At 49.1% G+C, this 24,455-nt stretch overlaps 4 protein-coding genes across 4 annotated transcripts; 2 read left to right on the top strand and 2 right to left on the bottom strand.

Annotated features, from left to right (window-relative positions):
- Positions 1-2,324: 2,324 nt before the first annotated feature.
- Positions 2,325-4,434, bottom strand: LOC120658170 (thaumatin-like protein 1). Its single transcript, XM_039936410.1, has 4 exons — positions 4,251-4,434; positions 3,519-4,140; positions 3,297-3,371; positions 2,325-2,899 (listed from the first exon to the last, which is right to left on the bottom strand). The coding sequence occupies exons 1-4, from the start codon at positions 4,300-4,302 to the stop codon at positions 2,674-2,676; spliced, it is 975 nt and encodes a 324-aa protein (XP_039792344.1). The 5' UTR covers positions 4,303-4,434; the 3' UTR covers positions 2,325-2,673.
- Positions 4,435-9,087: 4,653 nt separating this feature from the next.
- Positions 9,088-11,561, bottom strand: LOC120658169. Its single transcript, XM_039936409.1, has one exon. It carries the CDS (start codon positions 11,335-11,337, stop codon positions 9,424-9,426), a length of 1,914 nt encoding a protein of 637 aa, XP_039792343.1. The 5' UTR covers positions 11,338-11,561; the 3' UTR covers positions 9,088-9,423.
- A 3,324-nt stretch (positions 11,562-14,885) lies between these two features.
- On the top strand, positions 14,886-19,671 carry LOC120658168 (DNA-(apurinic or apyrimidinic site) endonuclease 2-like). Its single transcript, XM_039936408.1, has 11 exons — positions 14,886-15,257; positions 15,609-15,717; positions 15,879-16,115; positions 16,232-16,317; positions 16,561-16,676; positions 16,772-16,852; positions 17,180-17,380; positions 17,482-17,633; positions 18,311-18,975; positions 19,095-19,191; positions 19,285-19,671. Exons 1-10 carry the CDS (start codon positions 15,147-15,149, stop codon positions 19,170-19,172), a joined length of 1,836 nt encoding a protein of 611 aa, XP_039792342.1. The 5' UTR covers positions 14,886-15,146; the 3' UTR covers positions 19,173-19,191; positions 19,285-19,671.
- Positions 19,672-22,202: 2,531 nt separating this feature from the next.
- LOC120658167 lies at positions 22,203-23,934 on the top strand. Its single transcript, XM_039936407.1, has one exon. The coding sequence runs from the start codon at positions 22,543-22,545 to the stop codon at positions 23,557-23,559; it is 1,017 nt and encodes a 338-aa protein (XP_039792341.1). The 5' UTR covers positions 22,203-22,542; the 3' UTR covers positions 23,560-23,934.
- The last annotated feature ends 521 nt before the right edge of the window (positions 23,935-24,455 follow it).

Below are 24,455 nucleotides of genomic sequence, written 5' to 3'. Positions count from 1 at the left end.
TCCGGCCGCTCCCTTTCCATGCTATTCCGATCCTGCCTGACAGTCGTGGATAGATGCTGGCGAGATAGAATAATCTAGTTTACCTGCTAGATGCTGCTGATCCACCACTGGGACCCCTTGCCGGGCTTTTGTTGCTGAGTGGGTGGCTCTTTATATCTTCGCATTTCTGATGATCTGAGATTTGTCATGGAGCAGTTGTTTCGTTCAGTTTTCTTGGTAAAGACATACTAGGGTCTTGTTTAGATGCAAAATTCAAAATTTCAAAACTATCTTGCGGCACGTGCATGGAGTATTAAATATAGATAAAATAAAAAATTAATTGCATAGTTTGCTTGTAAATTACGAGACGAATCTAACGAATCTAATTAAACCATAACTAGACAATAAATTGCTACATTAAATCTACAGTAAATTTGTGCTAATGACAAAATAATTAGTTTTAATAAATTCATCTCGTAGTTTACAGACGAGTTATGTAATTAATTTTGTAATTATTTTATATTTAATATTTCAAATGTGCAAAAATTCCATTTCAAAAATTTTAGCCAAAACATCTAAAGATGGCCTAGCATGTTTTTTTTTGTAGGATTGCTTCTGGGACCTTTGGAGGGCCTTTTTTTTACCTCCCGAAGAGAGTGCGTGTGTGGAATTGTGGAGGCGGCCCAGCAGTACTTGGGCCACTGGCTTTGTAGCCTCGGGGCCAGCTGTTATGTTTTGCCCCGGTCTCGGTCTGTTGCTCGTGTTAGCCTCTTTGGCAATTGGCGTTTTCCAGCTCGCAGACAAAGGCTGCGTTTAGTTAAAAAAAAAAATTGTCTACTATCATATCGAATTTTTGGACATATATATGGAGCATTAAATGCAGTTGAAAAAATAAATAATTACATAGTATAATTGATTCCTACGAGATGAATCTAATCTAATGATACTAATTAATTCATAATTAGACATTAATTATCAAATAACAACGAAATGTGTTATTGTAGCCAAACCCAAACTTTTTCACCAACTAAACACCCCCAAAGTTTTACTTGCGAGTTGTGGACGTCAAGTCGACATCGACACTTGCAAGTACATACTAATCTAGCACGGGTCAAAAGAAAAAAACGTCACTGGTTGCTGGATTTTACTGGTGGTGAATACGAGTACTATTGTCGCTCTAGCTGTGCAAGAGACAAAAGAATCAGCATCTGCGCGCTGCCATATGAATGCATGCATGCAGATCAGCAGATGCAGTGCGTGCTCTAATAGGTGGGGGACCCAGCCAAACACAAACGCGCCCCAGCTTTTCTTTCAACTTTGGGGCTGCCGACCTTGCACGAGTACCCGAGTACTCCCTCCCTTCCAAAATAATTACACATTTAGAGTTTAAAATTTGTTCTACAAAAGAGTGTCACTTTGACCCAACTATAATAAAAACAAGAGTTTTCGAAGATTTCTTATAAAAGAGATAAGACATTATTTAGATCCTTCTCATAAAAGACAAGGAGTATTTTGATAATTTCATACAATGCATTGGTTTGCGTGTCTAATATTAGAATTGTATTTATTTTGAGATGGAGGCCGCTGAATGCATAAAATCGCGGAGGAATCAGACAGTGACTACTCGGTACCGCCAGTGCAAGTGTGCCGCGATTTCACACTGGCGCTGAGCAAGGCAAGCAGTAACCATCAACCAAATCCATCCCTATTATCCCTGCACTTGATTAACCCCGTCCTCATGCAGTCATGCCGCGATCGAAAAGAAAATATGTTCAAAAGAAAAGGTAAGTAAAAAAATAAGCATCCAATCCAATCGATCCATTCTTCAGGGTTCAGATTTCAGAGACCATGAAGAAATGAAAACAAGCTAATCTCATGTCAGTCATGTGATTCACCGACCCCATCGTCCGCGCCTCTCCAGGCCCAGGCCCCCAACCCACCTGATTCTGTTCTGTTCAGGCCTTGTTTAGATGAAGCGCAAAAAAATTTTGCAATGGAATCTTACTAATTTAAAGTACTAAATGAAGTATATTTACAAAACTTTTTAAAAAATGGGTTGTAAATCACGAGACGAATCTAATGATGCTAATTAATCCATGATTAATCCATAATTAGCGGATAGATACTGTAGCATCACTGTTGCAATTCATGGATTAATTATGCTTATTAGATTCGTCTCGCGATTTACAGCCCATCCATGCAAAAAGTTTTATAAATAGATTTCATTTAGTACTCCATGCATGTAAAAATATTCAATGTGACCTTTTTTTGTTTTTACGGGATTTACGGGTTGTAATCTAAACAGGACCTCAGTCCTGTTGTATTCACCACTTCACCCATCTCGAAAAAACGAATCAGTTGATGCAAGTTGGTTGCTGCAATCTCAGTCCTCGATATTGAGGGTTTAATGCCCCCATCCTAATTAAACAAATCGTCTTGCTTCCCCTTGCAGAATCATACTACTGCTCCTCGATCCACAATAATTTTAGCCTATACAATTAGTGCGCTACGGCCCGATGTCAAAGCGCCACGCGGCTCCACGAGGCCTCCCTGCCGTGCCTGCCTCCCTGGCTGGGAGAGGGGCACCGCACGGGCGGCGCGCGCGGACGCGGGGGGTCGGCAGCGACCGCGCGCCACGGGGAGCCGTGGCCCATGCCCCGTGGCGCGTGGGACGCTCTGGCTCGGCCGCTCGCTCTACAACCGCAGTTGGTGGCGCGGGGCGGCGAGGAGCCACGTGAGCGCGGCGGCGGCGGCGGTCGCGAGCGCGAGGGGGCACGGGGCCGCCGGCGACGCGGACGCGTAGGGGTACGAGGACGAGGAGTACCCGTCGCCCCGCCCGGCCAAGGAGACCGTGTCGTTGATCAGGGGCAGGGAGCCGGACGGCGGCGGGTTCGTGCTGCTGCTCACGGACGACTTGAGGCTGGTGCAGCGCAGACAAGAGCTGGGTTAGCGAAAACGGAAATATGGACGTGACAGTATCAATCTGTTGTTGTACTACCAACCATCTACATGACTGGCTGACTGCTGCTCCATTGCGAGGGGATCATTTAGGTGGCACAAAACGCTAAACCCACGCGTAAGCATAGCATATGATGCATACGTGAACATGCATTGATCATGCCATCTGTTTCATTCATGGCGACTCACGTTGGTGCCAATGATTCAATTCGTGTCTGCCTGGGCCTTTCCAGAAGCAGTGGCGGGTACGCAAGACTACAACAAGGCTATTCTCTAGCTAGACACTAACTGATGATGGTGCTTAGTTGTAGCTTTGCATTAGCAGATTAGCGATATGCTGGATCGATCGGGTGTGTTACCTGGAGATGCTAGGGCAGAACGTGATGAGGTAGGTGGCGGTGCCGGACGTGCAGGTGAAGGTGGAGGTGGCGTCAGGGGCGGAGCCAGGATGTCGTTTTTTTCATTGTTAGGAGGGGCCAACCATACAAATTTTTATAAAAATTTAATCAAAATCTAAATTTATAATGGAAATTTGGGGCTCATGGGGGCCAGGCCCCTGTCCGCCCCCCTGGGTGGCGTCGTCGTAGGCGTAGCTGTAGGCGCGCGGGCACGCGTTCTTGAAGAACTGCGAGCTGGCCGACGGCTGGCACGTCGCGGGGGTGCCGTTGTCGCCGCTGCAGCAGTCCTGGGGCCGCCCGTACGCCTCGCACGCGCTCTTGCACGCGATGCCGGCGCCGCCGGCGCCCACCACCTTCAGGTCGGCCGGGCACGGCCCGTTCAGGTCCACCAGGCACCCCGTCGCGCCGCACGCCGCGCCGGCACCGCCCTGCGGCACCACCACCACCGGCAGGTTGGACCCGTCCACGAGGCTCACGTCGTAGAAGTCGTTCCCGCAGGCGCCGTTCAGCGTGAACTCCGCAAGCGTGGTGGGCGGGGCGGCGCCGCCGCCGCCGCACTCCACCGCCCCGGACCCGCAATCGGCTGTGGCGCATGAGAAGCGGCCGGACCCCGGGTCTGCGCCGCAGAGCGTGCGGCCCCAGATGCGGCCCGACCACGCCGCGGGCGCGTCCACGGAGCGCGACTCCCCCGGCGCCAGCTCGAAGCCCGTCGTGGAGAGCGGCGACGAGCCCGCGCTCGACAGCAGACCCGGCCACACTGTGTAGCCGCAGGAGTTCGTCAAAGTGAACGTCGTGGACACGGCCCCTGCACACACAGCAAGCAAACACGACGCCGTCAGCGACACAACTGCACACACCGCGTCGCCACGCATGCAAAAAGCAAGCTGCGACTGGTCACCAATGGCGTCGCCGTACCGGAGAGTGAGCTCAGGAGGAGAGACACGGAGAGCAGCAGATGAGCCGCCATTGCAGAGAGGTAGAGACGGCTATAACAAGATCAGAGGAGACAGGAGACACTGGCCTTGAATCTTGATGCAGCTGGCTCAACGTTCGAGTGCGCAGCTCCCAATCGGGGGCGTGCACGTGGTTTGCGTCAGCTGTCAGCAAGAACCCATCAGCCACTCATGTGCACAACCATGAAACCATCTCCACCCGCAAATGGAAGATGGAAGCAAGATAAACCTGGTACCGAGATTGCCTAATTACCGATCTGCTTGGCCGTCTAATCCTAATGATGATCACTTGCACATGATACCATGGTTGCTTTACGCTAGGCCACCGATGATCCGCTTCGTCTTTACAGTAGCTTGAAGCGAATGCTTTGAACCGGGGGCCGGGGGGAGGAACACGGCGTTGTGAATCTAGAGGAGGAGATGCGCCGTGCCTCGCCCTTGTGTGGGGTTGCAGAGACATTCGTCATCCCAGGGGCAGGGCGGGGGGCGGGCGGCGAGCGGGATTCGCGGGGGAGAATCTCAACGAGAGATCCGAATTCGCCGCCAACTGTGCGCGCATCGGCACCTGCATTTCAGCATTTTTTTTTATGAAGCAATTGTTCAAAGTCATACTTGATCCCATCTCAGCGATCACTACTTAACAGCACTGCACTCTGCTTCCATCTTGCTTCTCTGACAGATGAAAAAATGCACCTTTTGTAGTTGGAAAATTCAATCATTTCCAAGTGGTTCTTCTTCTTTTTTCTGCCCGAAACAGCTCGTATTCTTCTTCGTCTTTTGTTTTAGCTCGGTTCGTGTACGGTCGCTGAAGACAAAGCTACAAAGTGTTTCGTCTTTGGCCCTACTTGCTCCGTATCACCGCAAGTTCATGTGAGTTTGGGAATTTGCATGCGTGTTTTCTTTTTCGAAAGAAAGGCATGCGTAGTTTCTGACAGTTGGACTTAGAGCTCACTCTTTTCTTTTCCATATATATTTTTTTTCCGGGGTGACCTAGGGCTCACTGGCCATCGATTTTTTTTATGCATTGGGATGATTTACTTGGGGTGAACTGCATTGAACTTGTTCTGCTTATACCACTACCATACTGATTTGCGTGCCGTGAAACAAACAGGTAGTTCAATGCAGTTATACCAGTATTCGCTGTGTTCCCTTAGCTGTGCCTCGTAGCTGGTGTTGATTTGTTATAATAGAATAGTAGTGCTGACTGGTTGGTAGCTGGTGGCTAGTGCTGATTTAGTATGAGAGAATAGTACTGCTGGTTGGTTGGTTGACAAGCCAAACGATCAGAGCGCATGACATTTGTCTGCATTTATCGTTTTATGACACAATTCCAAATATTTATGCTGTTTTTATGACACTATGTTCGGCTCATCTTATTTTGGCTTATTCTCTCTCAAAGAACACTATTGAATCAGCTCTAATCATCCGATTTTTTCCACAAGCCGAAACCAGCGGTTCCTTTAAATATTCTCGCTATTTTCTTAATCAACTCAGCTATGCAAGGGAATCAAACAAATCTTCCCTTTGTGTACACTAGTCTATCAACCTGTACTTCTGCACAAGCTAATAAAATTAATATAAAAATAACATTTATAGTTAACAATTATAATTATATATCTAAATTACACAACTCTACCACTATAAAATCTGAAGTAACCCACGGTATATGTCACCATGTATTCATGTATGATGGAAGAGATAAGAATATCAATTCACAAACAAATAGTTCAATTAAATATATATCAAACACACATGGAAATGTGATGCAAAATGAAATATATTACAACTATATAATGATAACCCAGGTGTTAGAGTGGGGGAGAGGTGGGGCTTTATCACTGGACCAACATTCCCCCTACGGCGAGCGAGCCGCGCCGCGCCGCGCCTGTGGCTGCTGGTCTCGGCGAACCCCGCAGGGGGAATCACGCAGCGGAAGAAATGCGTGGCCGGTGGATTTCGAACCCGGAACCTGGCTGTGGTACCAACTTAGACCACCTCATCTAGCCACTCCGACCCTAAAACCCAGGTGTTAGAGTGGGGAAGAGGGGGGCTTTATCACTGGACCAACAATTATGTAATTTAGAGTATGTGTTATAATATTTAATAGATGAAAGAGGGTGTGAGATAGATATTAGGGGGTTAATTTAGTCTATTTCATAATGACATAGGTGGATAATTTATTAGAAAAGATAAAGATCCAATGACCAATATGATTAAAATTGTTGGATTGATGGCTGTATGTTTCTAATTTTGTGAGAATTTCTAAAATGTCTCTATTTTTTAGTGTCGACTTAGGATCTTAGGTGGCTTCACATGGAGATTTGAAAAGAGTCTCCAACTAATAATAATAAGATTATCTATGGTCTTACCTGAGAATCTCTTTGTTGTAAACAACCAGCAAGATTACTCTGACTACCACTTGTTTAATGGTAAAAATGTTTGGTTGCCTCGAGTTCAAATGGACGGCTGCCCTGTTTACGAGGGATATATGTATGAACGGAGATATAAATAGTATGCGCCGGAGACAAATTAGAGCGACCGTATAATTCACATTTTCGGGGGTTGAAATGTAGTACGATTTTATCGGCGTTATGCTGCATTGTTCTAACCACTCCCTACAGGATTAACCCAATCCTAGAGAATTGCGAGATTCTCCTGCAATTCCAAGAATTTTCTTTACTGGGCGGCGTGTCCACCAACTCTCGGCCAGGGTCCACCACGCCCTGCCCAAAAACACCGAAATAAATTGGGTGCGCGCTCAGCCCAGGCCCGTGTTGTTGCATTGGCCCAATGAAAGTTCGGGTCCACTAATACTGGCAACAGAAGGAAGCAAAAATGTGGACCAGGAACATCTAAGACCGAAGCCTCATCTCGCTTAAGTATTATCTCTGAATCGTGCTGCGAGTTCAACAGGTGACGACATCAACATACGAGCGAGTTCGAACAGCTAGCAACCTGCAGGCTGTAAGCTTGCCTCCAAGAACAACTTTGGTTACAACTTCGGGGACGCCAGACAAGATGTCAAGACGCATAGTACGACCGAAACCGTGTCGCTACCTCCAAGAACAAGAATCAAAGCTTACAGGTTGTGCAGCCATTTTAAAGCAGAACATTGGCAAAAGTCTACAAAAGTACCATGACGGGCAGACGTGAAAACGTAGTGTCTGATCCGCAATAGTGGCACACACGTCGGCCTTTTAGCTGCCTGCCGGCCTGCCACCATTTCCACTATATTCAACACACTGAACAATCAAATGACAGATCAGCACATAAACAACCATCAGCGTCACCCGCCGGAAACCACGCCAACTAATCCATGGTTCGCAGGAGCATCATCTTATCTCCTACCGCAACAACCATTTGCCCTTTGCATATGACGATTCCCAAGGCATAAAAGATTCAAAGGCCCAGACTTTGACAATCGACAGTCTTTGCTGTTTGCTCAAAGAGATGAAACCGTCAAACTGCAAGCCTCCAATCAAAACGAAGGGAAAACATTCAACGACACAACCATGCTCATCAGGATGGGATGGACCAGCACCGCACCGATCGGAATAGTCGGCGGTGACAGGTCCAGGAAAGTAGGAATCTACCAAATAATGAAACAGGTCAGGCATTGGCACTGCAAAGAACGGAAGAGCTTCACATGGTGGTCACCTACCTCTACCTGCACTGATGCACGCGTCCGGTTCCTGCCGCAGGACCATCTGCAACTGTGGAAAACAGAGGAGGACCTGGATTGCATGGCAAGAGAAAAGATGGAAAAGCTGGATTATGGAATGAGATTGAGATCCAAAATGGATTCATGCACCAAAAAGATATAGAAAAAGATAACACCTGAACATGGTTCATGCACAGAAAAAGTTGATGCTACCTTGGATCCATGGACTATAGGGAAACTACAAAAAATCAGCTGGACCTGTCGAGACTTTTTTTGTCAGTAATAATTGATCAACAAGTCACATCACATAACAGGAAACTGATCATCTTTTGTCTGGACCGAGCAAAGAGGCATCCTTAGAGTTAGCGAATGCTAGGCAGGCTACATCAACAGATTAGTCTCACATGAAAGTCCCGAAGAAGAAACTATAGAGCTAGCTGCATGACATGAAGAAAGGGGCACATCTAGCCTTCAGAGAATCAGAGCCAAAGGCTACTATTTTAAAACATCCATCCAGCCATAGCCTCCGCAACATGTACAGTAATATACTAATATGAAAAATGAGATATGAAATAAATGGGAAGCCACATACATTCTCAAGCACAGTAGTGCTAATAACAATGCAATTTTCAGATGCGGAGCAAGTCAAACAGATAAAAGTCATTTTCAGATGCGGAGCAAGTCAAACAGATAAGGACATAGAAGCATGAGATTGGGAGTCGGAAAACTGAACATGTAGTAAACTATACTGCAGTTGACTAGTGACAAACTGACAATATGTCAATATTACATCCTCCAATTGAACATTAAGCATAATAGAATGGAGCACATTTGTCAAGAATTGGATGGCAAACATACCAGCAACCTTCTTTGTTCAGATGCTACTTATAAGAAAGTAAGCTGCAGTCAAGCAAACCATGAGGTCACCTGCAAGAAAAATGTTATACTATCGGTTTTCAAGAGTTTCTTTCATAGATGAGCCAACTAGTCAGAAGAGCAATTGAACATTAAGCATAAAGGAATGGAGCGCATAATCATCAAGTGTAAAACAAAATTAGCGAACTCCTGAATTCAAACGCTATCTACAAGAAAAGGCTAAAGCAAACGTGAGGTCACATGCAAGAAAATTATGAGGCTCTTGGATTTAAGAAACTTTTCTCAGATTAATGAGTGAACTGTAATATACACGATACATCATTAGGCCAAAGAGAGTACAAGATGCTAATCTCCGAAAACTATACCACCAACAAGAGGAACTGGAGTTCTGACATCCAAGCCTACAAACAAAAATTACTTCCCTGTATCGAGAACCCAACCAAAGATGTAACTTCAACAGCTTTTGACATGTTGGGAACCAAACCGGTTTAGCCAGAGTATACATAGAAGCCGCTGGATGTATATACAGACAGTACTTGGCCAATCCAAAGAAGAAAGCCTTAAAATTCTTCTTTCATGCCTTTCCACAACAGGTAATCTAATGGTAGCCTTTTGCACCTCTGGATTGATACAGTTCCAATCTGATCTTTGCCTCTGGCAACAAGTTCTCGATGACCGGGTCTTGCATCATGTAAGCTTGCTTGGAGGCCCATTCGAGCACCGTGAGGATTTCTGCGTGCGCCAACTCCTCACTGTCTGGGACATTATGTGCAATGTAGCATACAAGGGTGAGTGCTGCAATCTGAACCACCTGCTCACTGAAATACACAAGCTGAACTAGGTGCTTCGCTCCGCCTGCATTGATGATCGCTTTAGAATGGTCAACATGCAGGTAGTTTTCGGTGCATGCAAACTTGGTCAGGGCAATTGCTGCTTCTCGGGATACATCTGCTTCCCTCTCATCAAGAAGCTTCACCAATGGTCCAATAATCCGAGTCTCGGTAGCACGGAAGGTTCTGGACAAGCAACCTAGCGACATAATGCAGGGAATTAGGAGATCATCATACTCAGCCTTCTCGACAACACGTAGGAGCTGGTCAACAACAGCCCGGGCAGCAGGAGAAGTTGGCTTGAATGCTGATCTTCGCAAGTCGGAATTCTGCTCAGCGACACAGCAGATCTCCATGAGAGCCATGGCAGAATTATATTGCACATCACCTTCACCTTTCTCGAGAAGAACAGCAAAGCAGAGCAGAGCCCTTGACTCGGTGATGCTCTTACAGATAGCTGCATTGCCCTTGGCGAGCTGCCACAATGCCTTTGCAGCATTGGCTTTCATGTATGCCTTTGTCTCAGGGTCCTCGAACTCCCTGCCCCTTGTACTCGTTCCTGACAATGACGCATTGTGCTGCTTCGATGCCACAACACCACCACTAGTAACTACGTGTTTAGCACTGCCCCCATTAGACTTGGCAGCCATGGTGGACTGCACCAAACTGTGCATCTCATTCTTGTTCTGGGAAGCTTGTCCGGTCGGGTACCTCATGACGCTGTGGTCCGCTGGATCCAGCAACTCTGCCGAATTGGTGCTGTTCTTTTTGTCCATCACCACCGAATGTATGGACATCTTCGACGTGATGGCGTACTTGGAGTGCTCCTGCACCGTCTCGAAGGCGAGGTGGCCGACGAGCAGCCGGATCACGTTGTGCTGCGCGAAGGCGTCCTGGCACTTGGGGTGGTTGGCGGCGAGCTCCGAGACGGCCCAGGCTACCATGGCCTGCACCTTCATGGGGCCCTCCTTGAGCACCTTGGCGAAGGCCAGGCAGGCCCCGACTTGCACCATCTGCTCGACACACTCCGGGTCGCGGCCGAGGAGCCCGACGGCGAGCGCGGCGTTCTCCTGCCCCTCGAGGCGGCCCTCCTTGACGAGCTTGAGCAGCGGCGGCACACCGTCCTCCTCTATGATGAGCTTGGAATACCTGTCATTGTCGCGCGCGAGCGAGACGAGGCTGGCGGCGGCGTCGGCGCGGGCGTCGAGGTTGCCGGTGTAGAGCACGGCGATCTGCTCCCAGATGAGGAAGAGGATGGGCTCGTTCTGCGCGATGGGCGGGAGGCCGATGTGGGCGTCGAAGTCGTCGTCGTCGTTGGCGGACGAGGAGACCCGGAGGAGCCAGGAGAGGTCCCCGATGGAGTTGTCAAGCTGGTTGGTCATCTTCTTGAAGGAGCCCGCGGGGATGATGGTGAAGACGCGGCGGACGAGCCCGTGCGCGCGGCACTTGTCGACGAGGGCGAGCGCCTTGTCCAGCGCCTTCTCGGTGTCGTCGAAGATGCGGCGCGCGGGGCGCTCGTAGAGGTCGGCGCGCGCGGCCTGGCGGAGCAGGCCGGCGAGGCGCTCGACCTTGGCCTTGAGCTCCATGCACTCCTGCCGGAACGTGTAGGCCTCGTCGGACCACTTTATTACCTGCTCGGCGAGCTGGATCGGCCGCGCCAGGATCTGCTTGAGGTCGTCCATCCCCGGTCGGCGGCGGGCGCTCCCCCCCTCGCCGCTGTCAGGGCTCCCGAATGGCGGCCGGCCACGGGCCCGGTCCCAGTAACCCGCAGCGGTGCGGTGCGGTGGGCGGGCTGCTCGGTCCGGCCTTTTCCTCCCTGCCTCCTCCGCAGGGTTGGGAATTGGGGGGAATCGGAGGAGGAGGAGGAAGAAGAAGAGGGGGTGGGAGCCGCGGGGGCGGTGGTGGTGGGGAGTTAATTTGGCATTTGGTTTTGGTTTTTTTGGGGCACGGCCCGGGTTGGCCGCGCGCGCGCGCGTGAGCTGGCTGCAGGCCACGGGCCCGACGGACGGCAGGCAGAGGCGGCCAGCAGCGGCCGTCGCGTCCCGTCTCGGCGCACCGCGCTGCCCCTGCCCCGTGTTTTCTGCGGGTGACCCTGCGCTATATTCGCGTCGGTTTTGCGGTGCCGCTGCGCGCCTGCGCCGGGGGTCAATGCTGGCTGGATGCCTGGATCCGCGCCGAGGAACGGAACGGGATGGAATCGAGGTGGTTGCGCTGGCTGCTGCCTGGCTGGCCGTGGCTGGGTCTGGCGCTGTGGCTTGGCTGGCTGGCTGGCTAGCGGGTAGTAGCGGCGGCGACGTGCCGGGCTGGTTGTTAGGTGCCCGCACCACGTGGATGGCGCCGCCCTCTGCCACGCTCTCAAAACGTAAGAAGTTATGGTATTACTTAATTGTTTTTTCAATCAAGCCTTACATGAAATTTCCATCTGAATGATCCTTAACACATCCAAAGATACTCCCTCTATCCTAGAGTATAGCTATCTTTTGGTTTGTCTTAAGTTAAATATTATTATTTTTAACCAACAATATCTCTAAAACCACGCTCGTACACCCTCCTAAACCATTTGGTCGTACAGAGTAGTGGAGTCGATTGTAATGTGTACCTACAGTCCTACACTAAGCCTCCTTTCAAAAAAAAAAACCTACACTAAGCCAAGTGGAAACAGATGAGCGCACAACCGTTCTTTAACCGCCGAAGTTCGGACGGATGGACACCACAAGACGCCACTTTCGCGGTTTGGCACGTACCAACGGCCGCAGGACGAGCAGCCTCGCTGGCCACGGGCCACCAGCAGCCACAACCGTTTCATTCAGCCGCGAGAGGGGAAGAAAACGATGCAAGCGACGCACAGAGAAGGAGAAGGACGATGGCGACAGGAGGCCGAGAAAACTGAAGAAGTCGCCGGCGGACGCGGCCAAACAGAAGGACCTGTCGAGCTCGAACTCCAGCTTTTAAATAAACACAGGAAAGAAAGCCTCAAGTCTCCAGCATGACGCTGCAGAAAAAGGCTATGCTTACCCTTGAATTGAAAATAAATTATTGCTGCCCATGTTTCAGATCCCATACGGCATTACGGCTGCAATCCTACTGCTGCTTATCGCAGCATGTGCAGAAAACAGTTGTTAAATGCTAGGTTTTCTTCGTGCGGACCAGCGATCACTGCGTGGACAGCGGCGCGCAGATCCGCGATCGCTCACCGGTCGTTAAATAAGCCCCGGCGTTGCGCTGTCAGGCGCGTTTCTTTCTTTCTTTCTTTCCGAGGAGGAAGTGGGGAACGAACGAATGCGGAAGTGAAGCGCATGACATTGCCATGCCGGCCTGGTCAATGCAAGCGAAGCAATGGATTCTTAGCCGTGGCGCGAGGACGACAGGACGGGGACTCGGAGAGAGGGGTTGCCTCGTTCAAGGTCGCGCGTGGTAAGTTGCCGTGCCAACGACCGAGCGCGCGAGCGACCGGCGCAGCGGTTGATCGGTTCTCCGCCTGCGGCTGCGAGCACGAGCGCCTCCTGCCGTGGTAGAGATGGCACGCACGTACAGCCAGCCGGGTCGCTGGCAGCGACCGGCGGCGGCGCCGGTGCCCGGTGCGCCCGGCACTATTACTGTGTAGTGTGTAGTGCAAGTGCTAGTCAGCTAGTGCGTAGTGGGCAGCCGTCGTGTTTCACCTGCATGTACAGTACAGCAACGGTTCGTTGCTGGTGGTCGCTAGTGCAAACTGCAGGCTGGCAGCTGCCAAACCAAACCATGAAGGCCAAAGAGATGATAATGATTTATAACAAGAAAAAAGATAGATGATGAGGCTGTTCGGCTGGTCTAGGCTTGACTTGGCTTGGTTTATTACGACTTATTTCCTCTCACACAATATTATTCAATCTACTAGCCGAGCACTATTCATTCTACCAGCCGAACAGGCTCGATGTCGTGGAAGGAGGGCCGGCACCGACAGATCAGCCGGTAGCCCTGCCCGGGAATAGGTCCTGGACAAACGGTGTCGCGACAGAGGACAATCTTCTGCCGCCTGCCGGACAGGCAAAGGAAGCATTTCTGCAAGTCTGAGGCCCTGTTTGGCAGGGCTCCAGCAACGGCTCCAAAACCGGCTTCTGCTGGAGCCCTCCCAAACGCGTGCACGGCTCCGGCTCCCGCAGTGAAGCCCCCGGATTTCCGCTCTCTGGAGCGATTCGGTGGGGAAGGAGCCACAAAAACGTGGCTCCGCACGGCTCCTCCAGCTCCTCCATCTTGTCTTCCTCCTTTGTCCCGAAGCCGTAGAAACCTCTGCGGCTGGTCTGCATTCTCTTGGCTGCCGCTAGGGCTTGAGCTCCTTCCTGGTGAGGCATCTGCAGCCGAGGAGGTGGACGACGAGGGCGGCGCTGGGCGAGGAGGCAACCTGTTGTAGGCGTCGGGGGGCCGGGGGCTGTCGCCATCTAGCCACCGGCATGGATCTGCCTTGCGCCGGGAGCAGGGCCAGGAGGTGGCCTGCTGCAGCAGTGCTGCAGGCATCGAAGGCCCACGGCCGCCGCCACAGAGCTGCCTCACGCCGGGGGCGGATGCCCAGGAGGCGGCCTGCGGGCATCGGGGGTCCAGGGCCGTTGACATGGCCGGGCGAGCGATTGGAGGAGGCGATAGGCGCTGGAGCAGGGGGTGTGAGGGGGAGAGACGGGGATGGGGGAGGCGACCGAATGGATAAGGATAGGAGGAAAAAAAAGAAAAAGGGAAAGAAAAGAAAAGGAGAGGAGGAAAAAAAGAAAAGAAAGAAAAGGAAAAAAAAAGAAAAACATTGAGAAGGGCAATTTAGACATTTTATAACCTCAATCAACATGTGAAGCTGTTTTGCCAAACATTTTGCAAAACAGCTCCAACTCCACCAGAGAAGCCGCTCCACCAGAGGAGCCGGAGCCGTTTTTGCTGGAACCGGAGCCCTGCCAAACAGGCCCTCGTATGAGCGAGGAGAACGTGAAGTACCGAACTTCCACGATCCAGTACCACTACAAGCAACCTCGGGAATCCATGGACTACATGAGCCTACACTACAGATCTGTAATCTGTGCCATTGCTTGTGCGGAAGTGCTCAGCTCCTCAGCTGGGCAGCTGGCCACAAGCATTTCTGAACTTTGTTCGTTGCTGTGTTGGAGTTGGGACGCAAATTTCTGTAGCAGGGGGTGTTTTGGGTAACGACGTCATGTACGAGGGGGTTAGAGCGAAGTTTACTCCTCTTATAGATCTCAGCCTTACCACTCCCATCGGACGGCTGCCGTGAGTCCCGGAGGCCCGAGCCCGGCGAGCCGCACCGGATCGCCCTGCCGCCGCCGCGTCGTGTCGGGACCGGACACTTCACCCGGGCCACACACACCCACCCACCCACCCACCGGCGCGGCGGCGGCACCGGCACCGGCCGCCGGTCTCTTCGTCCCGCCCCCGCTGCCGAGAAGATTGAAGCATTTCCATCTCGAGCCTCCGCGTGGCCGGTCCCGGGGGTGACGCCTCGGGGTAGCGGCGGGAGATGGTGAAGATAGTGACGTACAACGTGAACGGGCTGCGGCCGCGGGTGGCGCAGCACGGCTCCCTCCGCCGCCTCCTCGACGCCCTCGACGCCGACATCATCTGCTTCCAGGTCCGACCAATTGCTGATTCCCTACTCACCAAACTGAGCCTGCAGAACCCTAGCCCTTGCCTGCCTGGGCTTATCAGTCACTGTTCGACCCCAGTTTCGCAGCTGATATTGCGCTGTACTGTACTACATGCGACGGATACAAATGGGCGGAGTTTGAAGTTTATTGCAACTGCCACTTGATTTCAGGAAAAAAAATTTATCTCGTTTAGTGTTGATTCTGCCTGGGATGCAATGCATCGTTTGTTCAGTCAATGCAATCCAAAAAAAAAAATGCAGAGAGTAAAGCTGGGTGAGCTGTGCTTGGTTTGCGGTTTATTAGAGCTAACTGTATTAATGCATTCTGTATTGTAGGAGACCAAATTGTCAAGACAGGACCTGTCAGCAGATGTTATAATGGCTGAAGGATACGAGGCTTTTGTTTCATGCAATCGCTCTGCTAAAGGGCGTGGAGCATACTCTGGTATGTTGTTATTCTCCACAATTGTCATTTAAATGTATCCAATTTGGTAGGTTTTGCACACTGCTGATGCATAGTTGATTGCTTAGTTGGTGTTGGTTCAATGTGGCTTTCATCACATCATTTCTGCAATCAGTTAATTACCATACTTGACTCCATTGTAGGTGTTGCAACATTTTGCCGAGTAACATCTGCATTTTCCAGCCAGGAGGTTGCTTTGCCAGTAGCAGCAGAAGAAGGATTTACTGGACTTCAGGACTATGCAAAAAACAGCGAAATTGTTGGGGATTTTGTTATTGCAACTCCTGTAGCGGAGGAGGGCCTTGGTGAAATCACAAGAGAGGACCTTCTAAGGGTGGACAATGAGGGGCGGTGCATCATCACCGATCATGGACATTTTGGTACTAGATTGTCTTGGAAGGAACACAACTAACTGCCGTGCATTATTTCAATGTTTTTTTGTTGCATAGTTGATTTCTTCTCGGTATGTAATGATAGTATTGTGACATTTGTGTAGTTCTTTTCAACATATATGGCCCAGCTGTTGAAGAAGGTGATAAAGAGCGGGTTCATTTTAAGCTACTATTTTATAAGATACTGCAGGTACTTCTTGTGCATCTTTGTTAATAAGTACTCCCTCTTTTCCAAATTGTAGGTTGTTTTGGCTTTTCTAGATACATAAGATTTCCTATGTATCTAGTGTATCTAGGTGCATAGAAAATGACCTATAATTTGGAACGGAGGAAGTATGGAATATTTCAACAATATACTTCTGTTTCAGATATGTTTATTGCTTTGCCTATGGCATGCTTCTTATACTTGCCTATGTTCATCAATGTCTTTTAGAAACGATGGGAACATCTATTGGCTCTTGGAAAGAGAGTATTTGTTGTTGGTGATTTGAATATTGCTCCTGCTTCAATAGATAGGTGTGATGCGCCTCCTGGTTTTGAGAAACAAATGTAAGGCTTTTTACTTAATTTTAGTGATTTCTGCTAGGTTCCAATTAAGAAGCATTTGGGAATAACAATAGTATTTTATTATCCGTTTCCTTAAGGTTCCGAGAATGGCTGAGATCCATGCTGAGAGAACATGGAGGTCCCTTTTTTGATGCTTTTCGATCCAAACACCCTGAAAGGTATTGGAGTGCCCCCCATAAGTCATTCACGTTTACATAACTTGCTACTGTGCAACTCCAACCACTTGTGCTCTTGATTTGTTATTACTAGTTGCTCATATTCAGCATTTGGGATTGTTTCCGGGGATTTTTTTATATATAATTCATTGAAAAACTGACACCGTCACACTGATCTAAATTTGATCCCCCTTTGCAACAATGAGATTTTAGTTTAGTCTATTTTTCTTCTCCATGGTTGACATATAAATCTATGACAGACTCCTCATGCAAAGTTAGCATCTAACCTTTACTTAGCTTCTCTAACTTTGTTGTATTTCGTTTATGCAGGGAAGGAGCATATACTTGTTTTAATCAAAAAATTGGTGCTGAAGAATATAATTACGGTTCTAGAATAGACCACATTCTCATTTCCGGTGCCTGTCTCCATCATTGCGATTCTGCGGAGGATAATAGCATTATCTGTTGCCATGTAGAAGAATGTGAGATAATGAATCATTTCAAAAGAGGGAATTCTGAAAATTTTTCAAAGTAAAGAATAGTGGAAATCAATTCTTCTGTGTGAGAAAAGTGGATAATGTACATGATTTGCGGTGTTAATTAGAATGATTTACTCTATCCATTGTCTACAGGTGGAAAGGGGGAAGAAGTAGTAAGCTAGAAGGATCTGATCATATTCCAGTTTATATTTTGCTGAAAAAAATTCCTGAACTTCCAGCTCATAATATCCCACCAACAGCTGCAAGATATCTTCCAGAGGTTCGTGGACGGCAACAGAGTATTGGTGAGTGAATTTTAATGTTCTGTAAGATTTTTATTGTTACTAGCTTTTGTGTACCTTTCAGTTGATGTACTACAACCAGGTTGTAGGTGGTGTCTACCGATAAATTAGCTGAAGTTGTTCATGGAACTGTTCTGTGTCACATAACTTATATGTGAATATTCCTTTCATCTTATTCTAATGTGCATACATATCAGGATATGCATATTTCTTTTCATCGAGCTTCTGGTTAAAGCAACTTCTCTTACTTCATCACTTTCATTTAAAGGAAATCATAACTTGCTTGAGGACTTTGCTTTCTTACACATACGTTAACTATGTTAATAGAAGACTGATATTTGCAGATTACCTTTCACATTTCCTGATGTTCATTGTTGATCTCTGTGATATATGCCGACCGGAACATTTCCTTTTTCTAAACAAAATGCTAGCACTCTGCTTGCCTCAGTTAAGAAAAAGAACTCTGTAGCATGTTTTGCTCTGCAATACAATTGGTGTTGTTGGGCTGTTCTTTGAATATTCAGTTTGAGTTCATCATAGTTTGTAATATGGTAAGGGAAGTCTCTGGTCGTATAAACCACCTACTCCAAAATTATACTTGGGTGCACTTTTGCGTGAAGGAGTGCTAGTTAAAGTATGCTGTGCATAATACTGACCACTTCTGTCGTCACAATCTGCAGTGTCATTCTTCAATAAAGGGAAAACTTATGAGCTGCAGGATGCTGGTTGTTTGGTTCTGTCAGAGGATACAGTAAATGATAGCTATTGTAGTGATGACTTGGAAAATAAAACTATAGCTAAGGACGGACTGGCAGCTGCAAAAGGTGGTAACCTTCCTAGTTTGATGTGTAAGGGGGGAGGTCTTGATCAATGGAGAAATGAAGGTTTGAGTGGCATCTCCCGTAACAGCCAGAAAAAATCACCATCTGGCACCAAGGGTGTGCCAAACAAGAAGATTAAATGCAACTTATCCTCTCAACCAACAATCAAGTCATTTTTTCAACCACCAAAGTCGGAGACAGTAAATGTCAGTACCAGCACCTTAGTTACTCCAGTGGAAACAATACATTGTATGAATCAAATATGTGTTCCAAATGATGATAGTCTGCCAGAAAGCATGCAGTGCACAACTTCAGGCGCCGAAGATCAGGATAAAACAAATGTATCATCCTGTTCACTTTCAACAGACAAGTGTAATGCTGCAGCATTAGAGTGGCAAAGAATACAGCAAAAGATGAAGATGACACTGCCACGATGCAAAGGCCATCGTGAACCATGTATTTCAAGGTCCGTGAAGAAGGGCCCTAATGTTGGCCGATTATTCTATGTCTGTCCTCGTGCTCAGGTACATAATTCAGTAGACATGGTTACATCAGTTGAACAATCAAATAGGCTGTGAACAATATAAATTGTTTTTAAACATTATTATCTTCCACTGACCATCAAATGTTGTATTTTGTCAAGGGACCTGCATCAAATCCAGAAGCGAATTGCGGCCACTTTCAGTGGGCACCTGTAAAATCTAAAGGGAAACGTTCGTGATCGTTTCTCCCCCTTTCAGGTGAAAGAATTTATTCACGCTCACTCTATACTTTTGTCAGACTCAAGACAATTTATTGTTCATTTCTGCAAACTGCTAACTGTCAATTTTCAGGACATTCTGGTTGCTATAAGTCTGGTACATCGCTTTGTCCCAACATACTGATGATGTGGTTATGTGCTTGTGGAGAGGAGCTGTTCTATTAATCAGCAATAACACCCCACCCCCCCCCCCCGGCAAGTACAGATATTAATTTTTAACCTTGTATTTGGTTGGTTGTTGGAAACTTGCAACACTAACAAAATGTGACCTTCCATTCTCTTCGTATTTTACCCTCCTGGTTTGTTAGCTTATGTTCACTACCAAATTATGCAAATTATTAATAGACTACTGACTATTAGTGGAGAATGGTGACGAAATCAAACAAAGTTTATTCTGTAAGCAATGTGTCGTATGGCAGCCATTGTGGGCATTATAAAACTATAAATCGTGCTAGTATTTTATCATGTTGTTAATCATTTCTCTCAAGAAATGAAGTGCCAGTAGAGCCATGAGGGCGACGGTACATTCCCTTTCCAATATTTAATCATGAAACAGAACTATTTATTTCCACCAGATGTCATGCCATACTTGGTTTGATTTCTTTCCTTTTTCAAAAAAAATGATGGGATAGGGCATATATTAAAAAAGATCTGACACCGTCCTTTATACTACCTATTCAAACAACCGTTTGGAGTGAATTCAGCTCTCTACGTTTTTCAGTCGACTAGCATGTGAGGTGAATAATAACACGAAGAAAGTGGAGAATTAGGTTGGAGATAAGAGATTTTCATTGTGTGTTATTTCGCCTACGTTGACCTGGATTCAGGTAAATGTAACTGGGATTTTCTGGGCAAGAAACCGTTTCCCTCGTTGATAAGGCAGTGCCCGAAAATTCCTGGGATTTTTTTAGTACTTTTTGAATTGCCGAGCCCATGCGAAGCATGATGAACTTGATCACTCTAAACAGTGTAACCCCGAGTAACAAGCTACCATTGAATGATTGACGGATAAGTACGTCCAATGTGTATCTCGTGGGAGCAGTTGAACGCGGAGCACAGGCTGTGATCTGAACCTGCGCAAGTCAAATGATTGGAAGCAGGAAGCTGAGCTCCGGTCGACTTGAAAGCCACTCCAGTACTCCAGTACTCCAGTACGCCGCACCTAAGAAAGATGGGGGGGGGGGGGGGGGGGGGGGGGGGCATCATCTTGCTCGTCCGAATTTCCCCTACATTAGCTCTGCAAGTGCTCCGAGCAAAGGCCATATTTTGAGAAGAGAAGATATATTCAGGGATGCGGCTAGATTTTTGCCTTGAAACACAGCACGCCGTGTCGCTCTAAATCAGACACTCGCACTCGTGGCCCATGCTGGACAAGGATCGTGCGAACGCCTGACGTGGTGTTATTAGTGTCGCGCCGCATCGTAATATCGGCGTCTAGCTCGCATTGAAAGGTTCCCGTCGCCTACAGGGGGCAGGCAGTATCTGCCTGTGAGGCTGCCTGCCTGTGCTGTCTATGCGAAGTTTGGAACGAATCGTGCGCGCATGCCCGAGATACCCTTTTGGGTAAAGTACGCACGCGATGAGGCTATCGGGTTACTGCTGGTCTACCCACTACCCAGTATCCAGCATGTCTGCCGATGGATCACATGGCCATCGTACCACCCCTGATCGGTGACTTTTCCATCTCCGGCACTTGCCCCACAAATTATTCCAGCAACCTGGAAAAATTCACCTCCCCGCAGATCACCAATCACAGGGCGTGCCCTCCGTCTATGACAAGTCCACCACGTTATTGGTTCCCCTCCAAACTATGTAACCTGGGTGCTTAATCATGATCTCACTGATCCAGTGGCTAATTAACGGAGAATATTGCGTATTTTGGAAAAAAAAAGTGTGATCCTACTAAAAAGTCATAAACCATAGTAATACATAATCACTGCGTTCGGCAGGCTGGAGCTGGAATGGTGTGAGAGAAAAAATACTGTTGAGCTGTCTGGAGCTGGAGCTAGTGTCTGGAGTGGTGTGAGAGGAAAATATTGTTGGGCTGGAGCTGGAGCTGGCCGCCGAACAGAGTGAATAAAGTAACATGTACAATGAACCAAATCATTTTCTGATTCTGGATTCGTTACTGCCACCCATACCACTGACGCAGTTGGTGATTATTCATGCAGATGAGTATGCGACGACGACGAGCCAGCACAGTGGGCTCCAGAAATAACTCGCCGGGGTCTGGCAACAAAAACGGCATGTACGTAAAACGAAAAGTACAGCTGTTTTATGCTAGAAGGGCTCAGAGCCGCGTAGTACATTCCAAACGAGCCCAACTACAACCAAATCTCATCAGCAATCTTGTTTTTGGAAATTCTAATCGTCGCGCGAGCCCCCACAAACCCGATTCGCAACGTGCAGGCACCATTCAGATCCAATGACAAATTAGAACATTGAGCGGCGTTGACGCGCAGAAATATGCCCTCCAGTTCAGTTTTATTTTAAGAATTTGAACTGCAAAAAGTCCGGGGGGATTTTCGTAAAATTGGTAGACTGCGGGGGTTATTTGGTAAATTTGGCGTCGACGGAGTACCGGTCGATTACTGAAAAGTTCAAGGGGTTTTTCATAAAATTGATGGACTTCATAATCATTTTAACGAAGTCTGGGTTTTTTTACAAAATTCACAGAGTATGGCACGATTACTAAAAATTCAGGGTTTTTTTTTAAAGTAAGGCTCCACGAAGTCCGATGGGTTTTCCATTAAATTGATGGACTCTGTGTTTATTTTAACAAAGCTCGGGTTTTTTTTACAAAATTTACGTCACTATCTATTTCTGACCGTCGGATCGCGTTCCGACGGCCGATGTTCTCCGTGCTGACGTGGCCGGCCTCACTGCCCAGGACCGCGACGCGGTTTCAGTAATAAAAGATGCGCCCATCCTTTTCCCTGTGGCCCCGATTCGACGATTCCGTCACCATCTCGCCATATAAAACACCAGCAAAAAAATCTCGGCCGACGGCCGTCCTGCCACCAGCACCATACCCGCACCTAACGCCAATCGGACCATCCAACGAAACCGAAAGCTTTGAGGAAACAGCAGCGGAGCTCGCAAGAACACACGCATCGCTTCCCTCCCCGCGTTCCTCATCGGGCTCGATCAGCCAAGGCCCCCGCTACAAATAAGCCATCGCCACTTGTTGTCTAATCCCGCCGCGTGCTGATATTTTCTTCCCTATTTGCCTTGCTAGCTGCTATCAATCATCAATCGATCTGCAGCTGCAGCTTACAGCGACGTCGTCGTCTAGGTCAGAGCTGGAGGCAGCGAGGATCCTATATTTATAATGGCCGCCTCCAATAGCAGCAGCGCTGGCAAGAACGGCACCAACCCGCTGGAGGCCATGGGCGCCTTCTTCTCGAAGCAGGTCGACCGGCGGAAGCTGGTCACCAGCGAGAAGCAGGCGCTGTCCACGCGGCTGTCGGCGTCCGGCGATGCGTTCCCGGGGTCGGAGCACCGTCCGGCGGACCGGAAGCGGTGGATGGCGGAGCTGGGCGCGGACCGGGTGCGCGTGCACCAGGTGGTGTGGCCCGGCACGCACGACTCGGCCACCAACAAGATCGGCGTCCCGCTGGTGACCCGCCCCTTCGCGCAGTGCCAGTCCATGTCCGTGTGCGAGCAGCTGGCCATGGGCACGCGCGTCATCGACGTGCGCGTCCAGGAGGAGCGCCGCGTCTGCCACGGCATCCTGGCCACGTACCCCGTCGACGTCGTGCTCGACGACGTGCGGCGCTTCCTGGGCGAGACCGAGTCGGAGGTGGTCATCCTCGAGGTGCGCACCGAGTTCGGGCACGAGGACCCGCCCGAGTTCGACAAGTTCCTGGTCGACAAGCTCGGCGAGGAGCACCTGATCCCGCAGGACGAGGCGGTGTTCCACAAGACCATCGCGGAGCTGCTCCCGCGGCGGGTGATCTGCGTGTGGAAGCCCCGCAAGTCGCCGGCGCCCAAGCCCGGGGCCCCGCTGTGGAGCGCGGGCTACCTCAAGGACAACTGGATCGACACGGACCTGCCGGAGACCAAGTTCGAGAGCAACCTCAAGTTCCTGGGGCAGCAGCCGCCGGTGGCGGACCGGCGCTTCTTCTACCGGGTGGAGAACACGGTGACGCCCAAGGCCGACAACCCCGTGCTGTGCGTGTGGCCGGTCACCAAGCGCATCCACGGCTACGCGCGCCTCTTCATCGCCGAGGCCTTCGCCAAGGGCCTCGGCGACAAGCTGCAGGTCTTCTCCACCGACTTCATCGACGGCGACTTCGTCGACGCTTGCGCCGGCGTCACCAAGGCTCGCGTCGACGGCACCGCCTGACCACCGCGGGACGGAGTCGTCGATCAGGAGGCCGACGCGTCGGTGCTGCGGGTGCGCACGGGCTTCTAGCAAACTAGCAATTAGAGGAGCCGCCGCGATTACAGGCAGGCTCAACCCGTTGGCCTCGCTGGACTAGTAGTGGATCAGAACATTACAGTATTGTCTTGTGAAGAGTATTCGTAGCGTAGGGCTTCGCGTACGTTGCGTGTAGCGATTCGGAGGTAGTGTTTGTACAGTGTGCGTGTTACACAAAATATGTGATTCGAGTTTGAAGTTGTGCGTACATGTACCGTGCATAGTGATGATTGATGAATTGCTCGTGGGAGCTTGATGTACAAAGGAATAAACAGAAAGGGTTCGCTCTGTTCTGATGAATGCTTGTGATCTTATTTATTGTGTATTTGTGTAATGTAATTGTACATGCATGCCACTTCTCTCTCTTCAGTGATGGAACTTTCTCTCTTTCGCTGGTTATACCGGTTCGTTACGTTATTTTGGGTATTAAGAGACTTTATTAGGCGACAGTTTCTGGTGGACGGAGCAACATCCACTAATTTAGCATTTGATGAGGGTTGAGGGGTAGCAACTTATTTGGCATGGGATTAAACTTTTACAATCTGCCAAGAGAAGTCGTCATTGAAATTAATTATTTGCGACGCGTGCACCAAAAGGGAAAGTGTGATTATGCGAGGAATCGGGTGACAATTGGCCGAACACCAGCCACATGGATTCCCACTTGATTGAGGTCCCGATCAATCATCATCCAACCTCTTTGTTGTTTTCAAAATTGTGGTGACCTTTTTTCCCCAACCTTTTGAGCAGCAGAAGGCCTGTGCAAGCCCTTATCCACACACATACGGTGAGCGCGACGCGGCAACCGTAACGGTACCCTCACG

This window comes from Panicum virgatum, chromosome 2N (genome assembly GCF_016808335.1).
Source record: "Panicum virgatum strain AP13 chromosome 2N, P.virgatum_v5, whole genome shotgun sequence".
Classification (NCBI taxonomy): Eukaryota; Viridiplantae; Streptophyta; class Magnoliopsida; order Poales; family Poaceae; genus Panicum; species Panicum virgatum.
The sequence above is the reverse complement of the archived record's forward strand: the minus strand, read 5'-3'. Positions and strand labels throughout refer to the sequence as shown.